The 21,134-nt window shown below is 35.9% G+C and overlaps 4 protein-coding genes across 5 annotated transcripts in view; 3 read left to right on the forward strand and 1 right to left on the reverse strand.

The window, feature by feature from the left end:
• The first annotated feature begins 41 nt into the window (after positions 1–41).
• On the forward strand, positions 42–2,458 carry LOC138332265 (sesquipedalian-1-like). The gene has a single exon (XM_069280286.1). The coding sequence runs from the start codon at positions 353–355 to the stop codon at positions 1,148–1,150; it is 798 nt and encodes a 265-aa protein (XP_069136387.1). The 5' UTR covers positions 42–352; the 3' UTR covers positions 1,151–2,458.
• Positions 2,459–5,438: 2,980 nt separating this feature from the next.
• On the forward strand, positions 5,439–11,415 carry LOC138332266 (UPF0046 protein C25E10.12-like). The gene is made up of 3 exons (XM_069280287.1): positions 5,439–5,565; positions 9,153–9,838; positions 10,027–11,415. The coding sequence occupies exons 2-3, from the start codon at positions 9,192–9,194 to the stop codon at positions 10,139–10,141; spliced, it is 762 nt and encodes a 253-aa protein (XP_069136388.1). The 5' UTR covers positions 5,439–5,565; positions 9,153–9,191; the 3' UTR covers positions 10,142–11,415.
• A 205-nt stretch (positions 11,416–11,620) lies between these two features.
• LOC138332267 (microtubule nucleation factor SSNA1-like) lies at positions 11,621–13,854 on the reverse strand. Its single transcript, XM_069280288.1, has 2 exons — positions 13,592–13,854; positions 11,621–12,353 (listed from the first exon to the last, which is right to left on the reverse strand). The coding sequence occupies exon 2, from the start codon at positions 12,318–12,320 to the stop codon at positions 11,754–11,756; it is 567 nt and encodes a 188-aa protein (XP_069136389.1). The 5' UTR covers positions 12,321–12,353; positions 13,592–13,854; the 3' UTR covers positions 11,621–11,753.
• Positions 13,855–15,498: 1,644 nt separating this feature from the next.
• LOC138332269 (ubiquitin-associated and SH3 domain-containing protein B-like) overlaps positions 15,499–21,134 on the forward strand; it is a 32,017-nt gene continuing 26,381 nt past the window's right edge. The window contains exons 1-2 of one of the 2 annotated variants that reach the window (XM_069280291.1): positions 15,499–15,621; positions 16,656–16,776. In XM_069280291.1, coding sequence (XP_069136392.1) covers positions 15,597–15,621; positions 16,656–16,776 — 146 coding nt within the window. In that variant the 5' untranslated portion in view covers positions 15,499–15,596. The remainder of the gene's footprint in view (positions 15,622–16,655; positions 16,777–21,134) is intronic. The other variant, XR_011209802.1, reaches the window with a different exon arrangement.

Below are 21,134 nucleotides of genomic sequence, written 5' to 3' on the forward strand. Positions count from 1 at the left end.
CATAATCAAATCTTAGTCATTGAGACGCTTTGTAACTGAGGATTTGAACAAGGTTGTGGATGATTGAGATGAGGAAACCTACCTGTGGTTTTGACGTCTGCACTGCATTTCTCACCTGAAGTACTATTTTGGGTGATGTGATTATAAGTATTGTGAACATATTTGCAATGTTACACTGAAAAATCAATCGGATGGACAATAAATATCGTTTGTCCATCATGGAACTTCTGTCATAAATCAAAAGGAGTGAGGTCTCGTCTGCACAGTCGGTCCGAGTGCAAAAACGATACGCGGGTTTGGATGGACATATTGCTAGTGCTATATAAATAAGGTATCGCACTTCTCATGAATAATGAAAATCAACGAGAAAAGTTTGGTAAAATTTGCGGGATCAGGGGCACCTGCAGACAAGGAAGGTCCATTGCTGAAGAAAGGGGAGGTAAACAAGGGATTTCAGAAGAGATGGTTTGTGTTAAAAGGTAACCTCTTGTTCTACTACGAAAGGAGGTCGGACAAAGAGCCTATAGGGGTGATTGTATTAGAGGGCTGTACAATAGAGTTAGCCGAGAATACAGACGGATTTACATTCCAGATAGTGTTTCCAGGAAGTCACTCTCGCACCTACACTTTGGCGGCAGACACACAGGAAGAAATGGAAGCATGGATGAAAGTGTTAGCATGTGCAAGTTATGACTACATGAAGTTGATGGTTGCAGACTTGCAACAACAGATCGAGGAAATGAATTCAGAGACACAGGAAAGACTTGTGGCACAGGCTAAGCGTGATAGTAAAATGGTATCCTCTCGATATCAGAGTTTTTCAGCCGATTCTCGTGATTCCGATTTTCACAACCTTTTAGGATTGACAATAGATGAGGATTCCTCCAATGGTGTTCAAGGAAGAATTTCCAACCAGAGATTCAATCCATTTAATTCCTCTGCAAATGATACTTTAGAATCAAATGGATCAAAAACTGGACAGCTCCTGAATTTTGATAATGCCTACTATGACGAACCAACAGAATTAAGACACAAGAGCTTTACAGAGCTACATGAAGAGTATGGTACTCAGATTCAGTGCCTAAGTGAACTGTGGAGGACTGGTGCCATTACCAGGAACTCACAACTGATCTTTCCTGATGTGTTATAGCTTCAGACCTCCTTGTTTTTTATTCCATTTATTTACATACCCTTTAATTATTACAATTATTATATGATATGGCTATTCAGCTGTGATATCATGTTGTCAATGATCTTAACCATAACCAATGATGCTGTTTAATTTCAATAAAAACTGATGTGACTACTGCTCATCAATTATATAGACTGTTGAGTTTTAGGGTTATGATCAAAATCATCAAGTCATGAACATGTTGGGTAATTTTTAGCAAATATGAATACATTTCAATATTCCCCCCTGATAAATAAAATTGCAATACAGTGTATATTTGTAATATAAAACTATATTTCACAATTTTCTTTTATTCTTTGGAAGGATTAAACATTTGCTTTGACATTTTGGGGGAATTAATGATTAAGTATTTATTGATACCTTAATTTAACTTCCTTGGTACAAATTGTATCATGTATAAGATTGCCAGACCATGGCCAGAAATTTACATAGCAGAGAGAGTATTATGTATGTTATAACATGTATCTTTGCATTACCGGTAATTTATTGTAAACTGATATTATATTACTTCATTTACCAATTATCAATATTGTTCTCTCAAAGATCATTAAATTAAAAAAAAAATCATACATTACACCAACTTATTATTTTTACATCAAATTTGGTGTTTTTACATCAAATTTGGTGTATTTTGCAAAAGATATAAATTGCAAAAATTTAATTGCAGTAAAATGCAAACAAATACCAACTAAAAAGGAAAAGTAGAATATGAACTAGATGATGAAATAAATTACCGTACTGTGAAAATGTACATGTATATGATATACCGGTACATGTATCAGGAATTTCAATATCCCTCACTCTGAAATGTGCAATATATAACAACACATAAACTAATTACCCACTCCTGTAAAGACCATGATGTTGAATGGTTTAAATGTTTGTCCATTGTCATTGTTTACGTTGTACATGTATTTATAAACAGTTGTACTTGTACTAGAAAATTCTTAATATTGAAGTATCTATATAACAAAAGAATGTTGTGCTGGACAGGGCATTTATAAATACCTGAATTGATGAATTGCACTAAAAATTCTGAATATACACATACATGTATATGTATTACCTTGGCTGTTAATTGAAGTTAATATAAACATTTATTGAATTTTTATGACTGTAAAAAGATACATTAATAAGGTATGTGTTGTAGAGGGTGTTGTTGCTTCATACCATAGTGATCAAAATGGGTGATAGCACACCTTAAACATCTAAATGTGTATTATCTGGTAAATAGCCTATGAAAACATAATAAATTTTTATGATTCATTCTGTTAGTTATTTATTTATTAACTAATAAAGCCATTGTACAATATATCTGCAGATGCGTCCTGTCGGCCTTGTGGACTTCTTCAGCGATCGCTCCCAGAATACAATATGTACATCGTAGACCCTCTAGGGACCTGCATATAAATCTGACTGATTCCTTCAGTACTTTCTGAGAAATAGTGGTAACAAACTTCAAGTACCAAAATTCAAGATGTCGGCCTGTCGGCCATCTTGTTAACCGATCGGTCCCAAAATGCAATATGCAAAACTTGGGCCCTAGGGGGACCTGCATATGAAATTTGAGAGAGATCTCTTCTGTAGTTTCTGAGAAACAGCGGTAACAAACATTAACTCTCAGAATCCAAGATGGCGGCCGTTCGGCCATCTTCTTCACCGATCAGTCCCAAAATGCAATATGCAGAACTAGGGCCCAAGGGGAACCTGCAGAGAAATTTGAGACAGATCCTTTCAGTGCTTTCTGAGAAATAGCAGTAACAAACTTCAACTATCAAAATTCAAGATGGCGGCCTGTCGGCCATCTTGTTCACCAATCGGTCCCAAAATACAATATGCATAGCTAGGGCACTAGGGAAACCTGCATGTGAAATTTCAATCTGATTAAAATACAGATCCTTATTATCATTACGTTGGATAAGAGCCTCAGAGGATCTAAGAAAATCCCATTAGGGGGTCATATCCAGTCAACCTTTGGAAATGGCCAATCAAAGTGCTGCTGGCAAAATTTTGACAGTGAATTTCAGGGGACGAAATAGTTTGAAAATCTGTCAGAACTATTTCCGTGTACGTAGTCATCTCGCCCAAAGGCCACAACAAAGCTTATCGTATATGTACATATATGTTGGGGCGAAATGGCGTTGTCTATTGATATAGCAACGTGCAGAGAAAGCATTTGATCTGAATTACACGTGGTGTAAAGGTCATCCGAAGATGACCCTTAATGGGATATTGTCAGATTCTCTATCGTATGGAGTTGTTATAAGGATCTGTATTTCAATCTTTGAGATATATCTCTTCAGTACTTTATTAGAAATAGCAGTCCATACTCTGCTAACAGCTAAAATATGTATCTATCTGTTAGTCTACTGTGGCGAGCTATCGTCAGCTGAAATTTATTTTAAAGAAATAAGGATCTTCGGCTCATTCGGTATCTTAAAATGAGCTCGCTTTATTTTTATTGTCAATAAACGACAACAAAAAGAAAAGGAGCTCATTTTTAGAGACAGATGATTCGGTCTACATTGGCTGCTGCTGAGTTTTGACCTTCACACTGGCCTGAATGTCATTCTTGAGTTGTTCACATTCCTCTTAAACAGCTTGCATGGCAGGCGCTTTGACAGTGTTGAATATCCTCTTCAGACAATCATTAATAGCATGTAAGACATGTTCCTGAAACTTTTCATTTTTTCAATATCTGAAGAAAAAAAACTTCCATGTGGAAATGAATCTGCTCGAGTTACAACCAATATTGTTAAAGCTTGTCTGTTTAAAACACCATAGTTTCGTATATTAATACAACACCTTACAGGATAAGATACTTTAGACGTATAAGATCATTGGGGATTGAAAGTTAATATCTCCAGTTAAAGCCGAAGTAGTGCAATCAAATAGAATATGAACAAATCTGAATAGATATTTGGCGTCAAAATATTTCCTTCTAGATACCACATTTGTACACATTATTGTAAATTAAAATCTACTTTGGAGAAAGAAAAACAAAATTCTCAGCAAAATTCCGATGACAGCTGGTTATTCAAAATACAAGTATTGAAATGTCTGTTATGAATCCGGTCTTCAACTAAGTCCAATTATAACCATTTTACACCATATACACTGTGATAGAATATTTCACTGTCGCATTGTTGCCGTAGATCGATTATTGTTTACAATTTGTAATAAGGCTTATTATGGAGTTTCTATGCTAATTGATTTTCCAAAGTAAAGGACCAAATTTTATAAATGTACCAGTATTCATTAGTAGAATTACAGAGTTAGATTCAACAAAGTTATACAAAACGCAAAAAAAAAAAAAAAAAAAAATAGAAAATATTCCCCAGACATGATAAGTACAGATGACTGCCAGGGTTGGGGCCCTGGACTCAGCATCCGTACATTATTTTCCTCTTGCTAGAGGGCTCTAATTCCCATTTGTTTTTCTATATTCTCTTTAAAATTCCAATCATTCACTTATTCTTTCTCATTCTTGATTTATTGGTGCCTTCATTCTGTGAATCATTTATACTGAACTAATTTATTACGATTTCTTTCAATCTGAATTCACTGGCCTCGCATTCTGTAGCTCATTCCTTAATCCTTTTTATCTGAGTAAATATTCTGAGCATAATCTATTGATACAATCTTCCTTTTCTTCGATTTTATAAACATTTCTAGATCACCTAGAAATAAGCATTTGACTTTCTTACATATATGATCACATGATATATACAATGTAGCTTAATTAACCAGTATTTACCTATTGCATTCCATGTGTCAGTCAATATCACTTTGCATAAATTCATACAGTGTTTTTATTTGTCTTCTGAAAATGAATTCTCTAATGCATGTATTTTACAATTTCCATTTCGCCATCTTCGAATTTTTTATGAATCTCCTTGTTGACTAAATTCTTTTTTTCTATTTTAAACAATTAAATTCCCATAATAATGAATCGATCGATTTCTTTATGCGCTTTATTACGTGCTTCTGTTTCATAACCTTAGTCTGCTAAATCCGTCTATATTATTAGTATTATCATTTTTTTGCCTATATATTATAATAATAATATAATAATAATATAGGCAGGTTTAGCGGACTATCATAACCTGTAAGTGATATTACTGAAGATTTATTTACCAAATTCTTACCATACAGTGAATCAGTGATATATACATTCTTATCACATGTACATATATATATACACAATGAACGGTGTATGTCAATATAGCTGTGGCTATTTTTAGAATTTACTCTAAACTATACACGTAAACTGTACCATGAGTCAGATTTAAATATAAAAATACCAATATGTATAGATCAGTACTAGGACAGGAATCGAACAACACAGACCATACCAGATCTGTATCGAACAGGTAAGTCTTCTTATCATTTACGTTTATCATAGATTTATACTTCCACAATTATTGGTAATGACAATCGAGTTTCTTCTGGCGCTAATATGTACACAAGGCATGTACAGATCTGGGAAACACATGTATAGAATGATATCAGGACGACTCTTATGTATATACGTTAATCAGAGATCGTGTTTCAGCCACGGAGATACGATAAAAACGTAAATGTAGGTCGCATTGGTTCGTATATATGCCATAGGATCGGCTAGGCATGTATATTGTGAAAGTAGGCGTGTAAATTATAAATTCACTTACGTCGTCATGGCAAGAGAGAATACTTGCTAAAGTAACACAAGTATATCAACCAATGCGGGACATGTTCATGTGTGTGACAACAAATATTACACAAACACAGAATAGGATGTATTCCTGCTGATTATAATGTTTGTAACACATGTACACAGAATATGGAGGAAATGCATAAAATGCAACGTCTATGAGCGATAGTTAAGGGGGAGTAACTCGTAAAGTGATCCGTTACCCACAGGGACAGTTTACATTATAAAGACTACATAAGTACATTATAAAGACTATCCGGTAGACTAGGTCCAATTATTACGTTTATTTATATCTAAACTACGGATATAAACAAGAACAACCAAAAGTAATACATATATAAGACATTTTATCAGAATATAATTTAGTCTTCTTAGTCAAAGGCGGTACCCGTCGAGCTTTTGTATGTTTGTTTGTTTGTATGGACGGCCTCCGATGTATGCAGTGTATAGCGTGTGGGAAGTGCGAGGTGCGTGTTTTGGGAGACTGCGGTATTTTCGTGTTTTATCTTCTTGTATAAGACCCATCGAACCGTCGGTGCTTGTGAGGGCGTGCCTATGATAACGGAAAATATGACTATATAACACATATAATCAGAATTAGAGAAAAATAACAGGAAGTCAATTACGATCAAATAGGATTTACGTTTCCTTTATTTAGTACTGTTTCAAAACAGCTGATGTAATTTTATCGAGGATGACGTCATTTCAAAGAAGTCGGCATCGATATCGATGAATACAGTATTCATGTTCATAGTGTAAACTTAGGCTTAAACGTCTATTGAAAATCATTAGCTGCCTCATGTTTTGATATAAACCGGTTTCGTTTTCTCTGTATTTCGAAATATTGATAGACCCGTACTAGACTTTTTCGCCTCATCTTGCATGCCGCCTCATTTTGAGTTACCACGTGCGCGTATTTTCAGAAACATATATACATAGAGATTGGCAACTCCTCCATTTTTACGATCGGCAGATGTACCTCTGTATGTGCTTAGGTCTTTTTAGATAAACTCTTAAATAGTTGAATTTAGAAGAATGACTTTGATATGTTGTATCAGTTCAATAATTTTCAGATGGTTTGAGTACGATTTTGGATAGAAATTTTTTTTTACTTATTTATTAATAAAACAAAACCCAGTGGCGGATTTAGGTTTTGAGGTTAGAGGGGGCGTGGGACAAAGCAAATCAGGCGAGGGGTCTGGGGGCCGCCTAGGCCCCCAGAAGCTCTCGAATAAATGGTGCAAAATCCTGCATTCTGAGGATTTCAATAACACACTTTCCAGAAAATAATTGAAGCCATTTAAGGATGTTTATTTATGGTTTTCGTGTCAAGTGTCATATTTTTTATTTGAAGTTTTGATTTAATTTTTTTTACTTACAGAATTGCAATATCAAAATCTTAATATTTATATGGACATAAAGCGAAGAAGGGCGGGGGTCTGGGTGGGGGCCGCCTAGGCCCCCAGAAGCCCTCGAATAAATGTACACTTTTTCCAAAAAATAATTGAAGCCATGTAAAAATGTTCGTTTATTATTTTTGACGTCTAATGTCATATTTTGAATATAAAGTTACAGAATTGCACTGCCTAAAATCTGAATATCTATTCATAGAGGCACGAAGCAAAGAAAAGGATGGGGGTCTGGGGGCCGCCTAGAACGAATATACGTACCCGGCCTACTATGCCTTTAGGCCGGGTACGAATTGGTCCCTATGTATCGCAGTGGAGCACTGCCTCCGAAAATCACTCCGGCACAGTTTTTCATACTTTTTTGAAGGTTTTAAAGTAAAAGGGAACAATTGTAGCTCTAAAGAAGACACCATTTTCAGTCTAAAAGTCTTTTGAGCTACAATATTGCAGTTAGGGGTCGCCTATTGAAGGTTTTTATAGGACTAATGAAAGTGTATGTGAACTTTTTTAACGATATAAGCTTTTACTTTTATACATTATCTGTCAGATTAGATAATTCATTTTCCATAACTTACACAATCTTCATAATTCGTGTATTGGACAACGAAAGAAAAGAAGGCTAGTGGTCTTGTCTATGGCCATACGGTGCCAGGAACCATTGCTATCATCCTGTTTTCTAATAGGGAGCCTTTTGTCATGTGCATTAATTTTTTAACATCGTTTGCCTATCTTATAACATTATCGTTAAGAAATGTTTTTATTGAAACAAAAAAGGAAGGCATCTGGCCATGGGGTGCACCCAGACCCTAGAAGCTCTCATTTTCTGTCGCATTCCACTTTTTTCTTTACACACATTTTCTTAGGACAAATAAAAGGCTTCTAGAAGCATTCGGCGTCAGTAGTGATCTTGTAACTGGCGTTTTGAAAGTACGCACACATTTGTGAATTGATAGTCGGATTTAATACAGGACTTTAATGCTGATTCAAAAATGTGTAATATATCATTTACAACCTGGAAAACGAAGGGCATGACATATAGTCAACCAGCGAAGACTCATGGCCAGCTACAATTCCTTCCACCCACCCCCTCCCCCTTTTCTTTTATTGCTAAGGATATCGAGATATAACCTGTCAATATTGAATATTAATGACAATAAATTATCTAATATATTGGGATTTTATCGTTTTTTTTTTGGAAAAAGTAAATACTTGAAGGGATTTACATTGTACCTTTTAAGCGATGGAGATAAAACCTTAACTTACACGAAAAAATAATATAATTATTCCATTGTGCCTGGATACAAGTATGTTCATGCATGTATGTACCACAAAGTCGAATACATTTAGATTTTAAAATGATAACATCAAACGATAAAGGTAGGAAATTGAGCTTTCTGTCTAATTCTCACTCTTTATCTAATTCCTTAATTTTTTCCCTTTCTCCCTCTTTTTTTTCTTTCTCCCTTCTTTTCCTTCCTTCCCCTCTTTCTTTTTCCCTTCTTTTTCCTTTTTCTTTTTCTCTCTCTCCTATTTTAGGGGGGGGGGGGCGGGGGGGGGTCCGCCCCCCCTCCCCTTGGATCCGCGCCGGAGGGGGGGGGGGGGGGGGGGGGGGCGTACGCCGGCCCCCCCCCCCCCCCTCCCCTTGGATCCGCGCCTGAAACCCACTTCCGGTTTTGAATGCCCGATTTTCGAAAAACTAGGTAAAATTGCATATTATGTATAATATGTTTCTGGTAGTTTACCTTCACTTGATAGCTACTGTTTTAATTGTTGTTGTAAGATTGTGTCTCATTCACAAATCTCTGTTGATAGACCGACTTGATTTGCAACTTATTGTGATTTGTCTTTTTATTTTTAGATAGACCTCCCACCAATCATTCAAATATTTTAAAACAAAATGGCGGAAGATGACGTAACCCCAATAAAAATCGGTGATGGGGAGAAGAGAGTCCGGATTGTGCACGTATCAGACACACATTTACATCACGCCGAGTACCTAAAACGACTTCCGGCCGGGGACATACTCGTCCATTCCGGAGATTTTTGCACCATCGGCTGGTCACGAGTTGCCAAGACCCCAGACTACAATGAACACATTAGACAAATCAATGACTTTTTCAGTAAAGTTCCACACAAACATAAAATATTTGTCGCTGGTAACCATGACATGGCGATAGCGGGACGGAAACAAGAGGATGTTCAAAAGATGTTACCGGAAGTGACGTATTTACAAGATTCTGGTATTACTGTCGAAGGAATACATTTTTATGGATCTCCATGGACAGCATATAATTGGAAATCTTATAACCGAGCTTTTGTGAGAAAATGGGGAAAGTTTGAACATCACTGGAACGACATTCCTACAGAAACCGACGTACTGGTGACACACATACCTCCGTTTGGTGTTCAAGATATGCGCAGAGAGGGCTTTTCGCTCTTCCGGAGGAGAAGAAGGGGCACGTGCGATGTCTGTTCGAAAATACACGAGGGATTATTCCATCAGGGATGCCAAAGACTTCGAGAAACAATATCAAACAGAGTAAGGTATGTAGACTTCATAATACAGTCCAAATGCTCTCAGATACCAGACCTCTACATGAGATGAGCAAACTTCATTTTTTGTTTTTTTCTTTCTCTCTCCCGAAAACATGAAAAGATGGTAGCCCAAGATCGTTTTATCTCCTGTTAGGCGGGTTGATTTTATTTAATTTTGACGCATTTATTTGTTGTAGGCCAAAGCTTCACTGTTTCGGTCACTTACACGGAAGTTCAGGGGTCAAGGTCACAGAGGATACAACATTCTCCAACGCTGCTCTCTCCATACGTGTGTTCGACTATTACGTGTGACTAAGGATTAAAACGTATTTACTATTGTTGTGGAACTTCGTGTGGTAGTCAGGTCACATGGATTTTTGATGGGCGTATCATTAAGTATCGTGCGATGGGCGTAGCCCGTCTCAGAACCGCCTATGGGCCTAATGGGCGTGGTCCAAAAATTATATGTGAAAGTCGTGTCTCATGATCGCACGTGTGATAGCCCAGTGTCATGCAGACAAACTGTGATAGACGTTACTTAAAACTATGCGACGAGTTTGGTTCAGACTCAGGACGCACATGTGATAGACGTTACTTAAAACTATGCGACGAGTTTGGTTCAGACTCAGGACGCACATGTGATAGACGTTACTTAAAACTATGCGACGAGTTTGGTTCAGACTCAGGACGCACATGTGATAGACGTTACTTAAAACTATGCGACGAGTTTGGTTCAGACTCAGGACGCACATGTGATAGACGTTGCTCAGGCCAACGTTGTGCGATAGTCTTGTATATGTTATATGGGCGTGGATCAGGATATTATATAATATGTGATATGTATTTAAGTTTTACCATTGTGCTATGGGCCTTGCCCTGAACAATATGTGATGAGCTTGGTCCAGGACAATGCATGATTGAATTGGCGGTTATTTTTGTAAGATGGACGTTGCTTATTATGGTCTAGGTTTTTGGACATCAGGATAATATAACTGGCGTAACTTGCAGGAGCAAACGTATGTGGCACAAAATAATATGTGCTTGAATGATTGATTGATGGGGTTTGCTATGACCTTGTTCCGGTTATAACCGAGTCCGTGGGGCACATTAACATTAGTCTGTTAAACTTGCTTATATTATTAAACATGGGCTGCGTCATCGGAAACGTAGACTGGTAACGTCGATAACCGACGATGAGATAGGCTACTGTGGAAAATTACCTTTTCTGTAATGGCTAGGTTCTATTTAGAATAAAAAATGAAAACTCGTCAAGAGCACCAGGCATTTGATTTTAATCGATACGTTAGCGTTATCATTATGAACAAGTAAACTTGTAATCCTATGTATCATTTTAGTATTATGTTGTAAATACAGAAATATCACATTATTGTTTATCATCCTTTAAACTTCATCAACGATTACCATCTGTTTATTATTCGTCTTAACATACCTTATAGTAGCTCTCTGTTGTGCAATATTTTCTTGTGTTTGTGTATACAAATATAATCTGTTTCCGAAGTATTAATTCGTTTGTATTACCATGAACTTGATTATCATGGACGAAATAAATAAAAACGTTAACAGTGTATGGATTGCTGTGTTCTTTGTTCTTAAATGTGTCCCATGGGTAGTAATGAAATTTTACAATAACTAAATAACTATACTATACTGCCTTCGCATTTTGACATTTACTCCATAAAAAATCTCTGTTGTTCAATCCGAATAATTGCTATTACGAAAAACTTCAATGGCGGGAGTTAACGAAAATATAACATACACTTAAATAGTACAAAATGTGCAAAGAATTACTTTAATGTAAATTACATGTTCAAAACTCAATTTCATCATTCATGCTCGTGTGTCAACGTATATTTGATATAAAAATTTCTACAAACACTACTTCCCTCCCCTAGTGAATGCTTTGCTATTGTTCTCCCTTTGACTGGGAAGTCCTAGTTTCCACACGGTTGTCTGTCTGAATGTCTGATCTCGAGTCAGATGCACGTGTATCTACACGTGGCAACGAAGTCCCACGTGACATGTCGGTACGTGTATGCGCATGCGAGCCTACGCTACTATGTGACTGCCTGGACGACTTTGATCTTCGGGAAGTGGTAGAAATCTGATCGGCATCTTCCCCGCATGTCAGGAATTCTGGAGCGATTGAACCTAGAGTTTTGCGCATGTTGGCGAGAAGTGACTCCGACCCAGATACTATCTGATTAAAAGCAGTTTCATAGTCAGTAATCAAACTATCAAATCTCTCGCGCTCTACTAACTTTTTACACAAGCTTTCGTTTATTTTAGTTAGTTGCGTGGTCATCATTCCAAGATCATACTGAAGTTTGGACTGTTCGTCCTTGAGGTTTTTAATGTCCTTCTGGAGGTCGTCTCTTTTGAGTCTCATTTCGTCTACACAATTAAGGAGATCAATATTGGTCCTCTGTAGGTAAGCGTCAGCCCGCTGTTTGCGACTCTGCTGAGAAGACATGGCGTTGAATTATGACGTTTCTGGGTGACTCCTCTGAAATAAAAAATGAAATAAAATTAGAATAAGTCAAATGCAAATCGAGTCGCCCTTATATATTTACATAGTAACATAACTTCAAGTGATTTCAAGTTTCTGTCTAGGAAGTTGACAACGTGAGTTAATTTTGCCGTGGGAATAGATAGAAGGAAAAATGGACTCGTACTGTGTTAACGCATTTCTTCTAAGTTCTGACTTACAAGTTTTCTTTTCTTGAAGAATGCATCTAGAAGTTAGAGGTTTTACTAGGAGCTTTATCATGCTTCTGTCGTTATGCCCACCCAGGAATATTGTCATAGCAAAACTGAAGGCAATTCATGGGAAAAATGACCAATCGCAGGTCTGCAGAAACTTCATTTGAAAATTACAATGCGAAGTCCAACTTCAAAGCTACACAGTCCACCATTAGATAGTCTACCGTTATTGAATTAATGTACAATAAAGGACCAATCTCCCTGTCACATCTGTAGTCGCACACACAGCCTTCAGGGTTGGTATTCCACAGGGGTGAATATAAGTACTGGATTGATTAAACTTTGGTTAATTAGATTAACGTGTTATTAACAGTTTAAAAGGACAGCATCCTTTGTTTTTCGATGTTTTGTGGTGCGTGAAAATATGTATATGCTTTGGGAGTCTGCGGTATATTACATATTAACCCTTGGGATATTAATGATAGGTTTTACTGTACATATACGAACAAATGAATCGAAGCTTATCAGGTGTTACTGTACACGCGAACAACTGAGTCGATCCTAACCATAGATTTTGCTGTACATACAAACACTTGGGTCATCACTAATTCCGGACGAGGAGGTTAAATCTGTACGGACACACAAGATAGCTCTTATTTTACTTCAATAAGAAGGTAGGCTATACAGTGGCCGAGTAATTAAGATGTCCAGATATGTTACCACAAGCGCTCCACCTTTGAGTCGCGAGTTCGAATTCTATGTGGGACAGTTGACAAGTACTTGCCGAAGGTCGATTATTTTTCTCTTGGTATAATGGCTTTCATCTGCCTCCTAAACATGGCATGTCCTTTAATGACCCTGGCTGTTTAATGAAAGCAAACCAACCCCGCTGTAAAGGGAACTATTTGCTATAACGTTGGTTTGAACGCCGGATATATAATGCTTAAATTTTTGACATAAGGTCGTAAGTCGTCAGAATGAGATAATAACATAAATTTTCGATAATTCAGAAGTTCTTTTAAAATATTAATTTCTACTCACCAATTAAATCTCTTATTCCTGATTGTAGTTTGTTTATCGTTGCTTTGACAACAGTGGCATTACAATGGTTCCATCAAACAAATAATGTGAATCTTCCTAACTCCTTCAAAACCTTCCGTACATGGAAGAAAGTTGTGTTATTTTTTCTGATGTCGAGATATGTTTTGGGGGTTAGGTGTCACCCATCACAACCAACACGTGTCCGTATAATCCACACATACAAATAAAACACATGTAATACTCAATGTGTGTGCTTTATCATAACTTTTATCAAATTTTGTCCACAATCCGAAACTCACCCCCGGGGTACATGTACTTCGGAATTCATTGAGTGAGTAACTGCACATATCTAATTCCCAATGTAGCGATTGGAATACACAAGTGTTATTTATCTGAATGTAAATTTATTGATATTATAATATACGTACAACAACAAAATGACGTCAAAATTATTCACGTATAATATAAAAAATTTCTAATATTCCATACGTCACAGAAAAACATAAGAGTTCGTGTCCCCGCGTAGAAAGGTTATTAAAATTTGACAGAGAGTTCACACTTTTATAAATATTTGTTTTATGACAAGATTAGATTTAATATCAAACTCGCTAAGACAATATCCGAACCTTTCGCCTGGACCTGAGGTACTATAACACTTATTGATTAATGTAAATAGCATTGTCTTTACATTGTGGATGTTTCAATAGACCTTTTTGTAGATACATGTATACAACATGGTCTCCAGCTCAGAGTTTTAGCGTACACGTCCCAGGCTGTGGGTATAGACATGTGCTAGCCGACTGCCTCTCAATACAGGACGGGCTATCTGTTAGATCGCACCTATTAAAACAATGGTCACTCCACTACAGATCTGTAACCACATTTGGCAAACAATCTTGTAGACAACAATGTAGTCGTTGTATCTGTTGACCTGTCTACCTTAACCCGACGCTATATAGTCGGTATATAAATATTAAACCTCCCGCTTACAGAGACATGTTAAATATTGTCCATTTGCTGCAATATTGTACAACTCAAAAGATTTCTACAGGTAATGTAGTCCTCTATCCAGATGGAAAACACAGTAGGTCGGTACATGCGTTAATTATTTTCGTTCAATGTGCCTGCAAGGGACAATTGTCAGGAAATTGACAGTAGGTCGGTTGTTTTTTCTCCGGGAACTCATCATTTCCCCCCACTTTGTTCCTTCTTGACATGAAATATTAGCTGAGCCATGCAGATCACGAGTTTTTTATGTTGAACTCGCCGATAGTACCCTTTTGAGTGTATTTTAGGTCCTTGCCCAAACGACCGGGTTTAGTCTATCTCTGCTGTTGATAATTTGTTCAATGCAATTTCACATGTATCATGGATCGTAGTAAAAAGTTTTAACTTAACCGAATTGGCGTTTATTTTTGGCAAAATGTAAAACTAGCTGGGTGATCTGGAGAGCCCGGAATGTTATTAGTGATACCGTTAATACTACACTTATCATCTCCTCCCGAGCAATGGAAATAATTAAACTTTAATTCCCAATCAGTACTGCGGATGCTGCACAATGTCGAACCAATGATTTGGATCACAGGCGTTTGGCTCTACTCTATAGACATTTTTCTCTTTCTGTATATGTAATACATTAATACACGCATATATAGGAAGAACAATGTTTATAGAGCCAAACGCCTGTGGTTGTACAGTAATCAGACCGCCTTTGGTAGGGAGCGATGGTCACGCCTCTTACCACTGAACAGTGTAGTGTTAATTCTATCTAAAACGTTCTAATTTAGTTTGTAAATTATTCATAAAAGTTTCTAGAAAATCTGGAAACTTGTAGAATATCATCGGGCTTGAATAAGGATATAAATAAGGATTGAGGAGTGTGGCGTTGGTTACTGAAAATCATGGATTCATTGGATTTCAGCAACTCAAGACTTTTGTGGAATTTGGAATTTTGAAACACGGGACGGAAAGGATATACAACGAACCAAAGCGGGGTATCTACAGTATGTACCTTCTATGCGGAATGGGTAGTATGTATTCATTATATTGTATTTTCAAAGTAAAATGTATAGTCATGTGTAGATAACTTCTGCAGCTTTTTAAAGTACCTACTTGAATCCTTTGATTCATTCATCATCATCATCATCATCATCATCATTATCATCATCATCATCATCATCATCATCATCATAATCATCATCATCATCATCATCATCATCATCATCATCATCATCATCATCATATCATCATCATCATCATCATCATCATCATCATCATCATCATCATCATCATCATCATCATCATCATCATCATCATCATCATCATCATCATCATCATCATCATCATCATCATCATCATCATCATCATCATCATCATCATCATCATCATCATCATCATCATCATCATCATCATCATCATCATCATCATCATCATCATCATCATCATCATCATCATCATCATCATCATCATCATCATCATTATCATCATCATCATCATCATCATCATCATCATCATCATCATCATCATCATAATCATCATCTTCATCATCATCATCATCATCATCATCATCATCATCATCATCACCATCATCATCATCACCATCATCATCATCATCATCATCATCAAATTGATAAACATTACCATCATCATCATCATCATCATGGTATCATCATGGTATCATCGTCACCATCATCATACCATCGTCATCATCATCGTCTTCATTTTAGTCTTTCTGATTTTATTATTATATATAATCCCCCCTCCAAATAATTATTACATTTAAAAATATTGATTGTATATATATATATGGGCTTGAACGTACACAATTTTAGTATTCAATAATTTCTTAAAAGTTCCAACTATTTTTTTCTTCAAAGTGGCATATAACCAAATTTACATCGATTAATTATTACTATGTTTAAATGTAATTTTAGCTTATCAAACAGACCAGCACAACGCCATATAGCGCTAAACTAATAGTAAATATTTGATAGGAAAGAATCAAGCTAACAAGGCTTTAGTCTGTTGTGGAGCTTTGAAAAGAGTTGTCTCCCTTCCATTTAAGGAAGTAAGATGGCTTCGGGTGTGCTACCGACGAGGCACAGAAGAGATGAATCTATCAAACGCCAAAAATCCAAGTCGGACAGGGACATTTTGTTACAGATGGGATTCTCTAAACAGAGAGCGTAAGTTATAGAGAGCGTCATTGTTTATTTTGATAAGGGAATACGTTTACGTCACGATACATTTATCTTGGTGTCAACAATGTTATAACGTTACACGGATTGTTGACATGAGTCACTGACACATTTTGGATCACGATCTCCATCCAAACGTAACCTATTTATATCTCTGGCCATTAACCCTTTGTCTAAATGTAATTTTTTAGATTTTAGCTAAAGTTCCAACTGTTGTCACTTTAGTAAACAGAAATGTGAACATGATCAAGTATATAGCCTATTTCATTTCTAGGCATTGGTCTACTGATCGTTCGGATAGTTATAGTACATGTAGGTCTAACTATAGGCCTAAGGCATGACAAAACATATCAGATAAAGTAACTATACAGTAAAATTGAAGGATAAGTAACTGGAGTCTGACCATTTATCAATAAGAATCTGTGCCAGCTATTTTAATATGAGAGATAACAAAACCCCCCAAAACAATACAGTGCAGTAGAGATCTACATATGTAGACAAACAGTAATTAAAACAAGTCCAACTATTTATGGTTAATGAAGTGTGCTAATGGTATTGATGACAGAACTGCAAAGTGGTAAGATGATAAGAAATCTATAAAAACAACTTCTAGGCTACATATACCTCTACCCCTGGAAGTTTTAGATAAAAAAATAAACTACTATTGTACCTGTAGAATTAGGTCATAATCGTTTATCTGAGACCAGGAAGTTCCAACATGTATTGTGTGCACATTTACATAAAAAATAAAAAAAACTTACCTGGCATCTTTTTACTTCAATTCAACGTTAAATATAAAGGATCATGATCACATGAAATGTAGGTCTAACTTACAAGCTATCTCTATGTGTACATTTATACACATGACATTTATATAGGTAGGCCTTTTTCAGACAACAATTTTTTTTGGCACAAAAATTCAATTTTAGGTAAAAGTACACAAACTATTTAAATACAGATAAGCTTAAACAGAATAATGTTTCCAATATTGGGATAATATCAAATGTCCATTACAGGAGGGACAGTTAATTACGTAACAGGATGGACATACATATGTACATGTACGTAACAGGATGACCATCCATAAATTTAAAATATTTTACACAGGCAGTGCCTATATTGATCCTTTTCTGATTCTGGTACAATGGTATACATTAGTATAGTTAAATTATGTACTATAAGCTTAATTTTAGATTATGAATATTTTATGAATATATATATGGGTAACATAACAGGATGGACTTCCATACTCAACAGGATGGACATGAGCCATTAATAACAGGATGGATATTACCGTAGTAAAGATTTCTGTACATAATACTGTTTATAGTTACTAATACACAAACTTCAGGATGTACGTAATGCAGATCTACACCTTGTAATTTTACTTGAATATTTTATATTATAATAATCACAATTAAAAACATCTACAAAGACATTATGATAAATAGATCTACCTAAAATGAGTGATAAACTACAAACAATCATATTATTTTTCTTTTCTTACTGCATCATATCTGTAGGGTTATATTTTGAAGGTACAAAATACTGTAGCTATAGCGTTTTTGCCCATCTAGGCTTTTCAGGCAATTTTTTTTTTCGATAACCATATTCCCTAATTGCATTTCACAGTGTAATCTGCCTTTGCAGATAGGTGTTGATTTTGAAGTCGATTGTTTGAAGGCGCATGTACGCGTAACATCATACTTATAGGAGAAAATGATGAGTTTCACTAACAACATAATGAACTCTGTAATATGCAAAGATGGATTATGGATTGTAGGTGTCATGAATTCTTATCAAATTCCTGTGCCCATAACTGAGGAATGTTCTTGTCAAATCTCTGTGCACATAACTGAGGAATGTTCTTGTCAAATCAAATTCCTGTGCCCATAACTGAGGAATGTTCTTGTCAAATCTCTGTGCACATAACTGAGGAATGTTCTTGTCAAATTCCTGTGCCCATAACTGAGGAATGTTCTTGTCAAATCTCTGTGCCCATAACTGAGGAATTTTCTTGTCAAATCTCTGTGCTTATAATTGAGGAATGTTCTTGTCACATCCCTGTGCCCATAACTGAGGAATGTTCTTGTCAAATTCCTGTGCCCATAACTGAGGAATGTTCTTGTCAAATCCCTGTGACCATAATGAGGAATGTTCTTGTCAAATCTCTGTGCCCATAACTGAGGAATGTTCTTGTCTTGTTATTAAATCAAGTGATTTTCTTTTCAATTTAAGTTTCCAAAGATCAGTCTTTATGATTATTTAAACATTTAATTGAAACATCATTAAATATAATTGAGTTGTTGATTTGCTTTCGCAAATTTATCTAGATCGCAAAAATTTAAAGTGCATTGCACATGAAAGAAGTTGATTTATTTAAAGGTACAATTCAATGAGGCTAATTCTGTTACATAACCACGAAGCAAAATATAACATAAATGTATTGTTCTATATTCCTTATGAAACATAAAACAAGAAATATTGACAAATTCCATGACATTGTTAAGTTTTTTGATTGATACCGTTGAAATTCCAAATTGTTGATCAATACGATTAAGCAGGTATAACATGTATGCTGTACACACACCCTAACCAAAGTCATGTACGTTAGTCAAATGCAATACATAACCACTGAGGAGTTGACGAAATTATATTTAGATAAGAACATGCACCTAACAACGTAAACACACTACTGTAAGAGCGATTTGAGTAGTTCTAGACAAAACAATTCTTTACTACATTGGCAAGGGCTAGGGTTTGGCACATAAGACATCCGACCACAATGTGTAATGACAGACAGCAAGCGAGTTTGAACACTTCACACACACTCACCACCATGGACTTTTTTGGCATATCACAGTAAATCCCAACTTATCTAATTTTCATTAGAACTGGTTTATTACCAATATATATGTAAATGTTAATATTCTCTTAGACTGAATTATCCCTTTAATGATTCACTGGACTCAGTTATACTCATGATTTTCTTGTGGGTCTCACCAACATTTTGAGAACCCTATATATATATTTTTTTACTGGGACTCATCACAATTTGAAAATTAGTGTTCTTGACTTGTCTTAACGTTCCTTCATAAGTATGGTCTGACCATGGTATATTGGTAAAGAGTTAACTCAGTATTGTCTGACCATGGTATATTGGTAATGAGTTTACTCAGTATTGTCTGACCATGGTATATTGGTAAAGAGTTTACTCAGTATTGTCTGACCATGGTATATTGGTAAAGAGTTTACTCAGTATTGTCTGACCATGGTATATTGGTAATGAGTTTACTCAGTATTGTCTGACCATGGTATATTGGTAAAGAGTTTACTCAGTATTGTCTGACCATGGTATATTGGTAAAGAGTTTACATCAGTATTGTCTGACCATGGTATATTGGTAAGAGTTTACTCAGTATTGTCTGACCATGGTATATTGGTAAAGAGTTTACTCAGTATTGTCTGACCATGGTATATTGGTAAAGAGTTTACTCAGTATTGTCTGACCATGGTATATTGGTAAGAGTTTACTCAGTATTGTCTGACCATGGTATATTGGTAAAGAGTTTTCAGTATTGTCTGACCTGGTATATGTAAAGAGTTTACTCAGTATTGTCTGACCATGGTATATTGGTAAAGAGTTTACTCAGTATTGTCTGACCATGGTATATTGGTAAAGAGTTTACTCAGTATTGTCTGACCATGGTATATTGGTAAAGAGTTTACTCAGTATTGTCTGACCATGGTATATTGGTAAAGAGTTTACTCAGTATTGTCTGACCATGGTATATTGGTAAAGAGTTTACTCAGTATTGTCTGACCATGGTATATTGGTAATGAGTTTACTCAGTATTGTCTGACCATGATATATTGGTAAAGAGTTTACTCAGTATTGTCTGACCATGGTATATTGGTAAAGAGTTTACTCAGTATTGTCTGACCATGGTATATTGGTAAAGAGTTTACTCAGTATTGTCTGACCATGGTATATTGGTAAAGAGTTTACTCAGTATTGTCTGACCATGGTATATTGGTAAAGAGTTTACTCAGTATTGTCTGACCATGGTATATTGGTAAAGAGTTTACTCAGTATTGTCTGACCATGGTATATTGGTAAAGAGTTTACTCAGTATTGTCTGACCATGGTATATTGGTAAAGAGTTTACTCAGTATTGTCTGACCATGGTATATTGGTAAAGAGTTTACTCAGTATTGTCTGACCATGGTATATTGGTAAAGAGTTAACTCAGTATTGTCTGACCATGGTATATTGGTAAAGAGTTTACTCAGTATTGTCTGACCATGGTATATTGGTAAAGAGTTTACTCAGTATTGTCTGACCA

The sequence above is a fragment of the Argopecten irradians genome, chromosome 9 (assembly GCF_041381155.1).
Source record: "Argopecten irradians isolate NY chromosome 9, Ai_NY, whole genome shotgun sequence".
Taxonomy (NCBI): domain Eukaryota; kingdom Metazoa; phylum Mollusca; class Bivalvia; order Pectinida; family Pectinidae; genus Argopecten; species Argopecten irradians.

Excerpts from the sequence above, each read along its gene's own strand:
- LOC138332265 (XM_069280286.1), top strand. The coding sequence starts at position 353 with ATGAAAATCAACGAGAAAAGTTTGGTAAAATTTGCGGGATCAGGGGCA.
- LOC138332266 (XM_069280287.1), top strand. The coding sequence starts at position 9,192 with ATGGCGGAAGATGACGTAACCCCAATAAAAATCGGTGATGGGGAGAAG. Across the intron at positions 9,839-10,026 it reads ACAATATCAAACAGAGTAAG|GCCAAAGCTTCACTGTTTCG; the intron begins GTATGTAGACTT and ends TATTTGTTGTAG.
- LOC138332267 (XM_069280288.1), bottom strand. The coding sequence starts at position 12,320 with ATGTCTTCTCAGCAGAGTCGCAAACAGCGGGCTGACGCTTACCTACAG.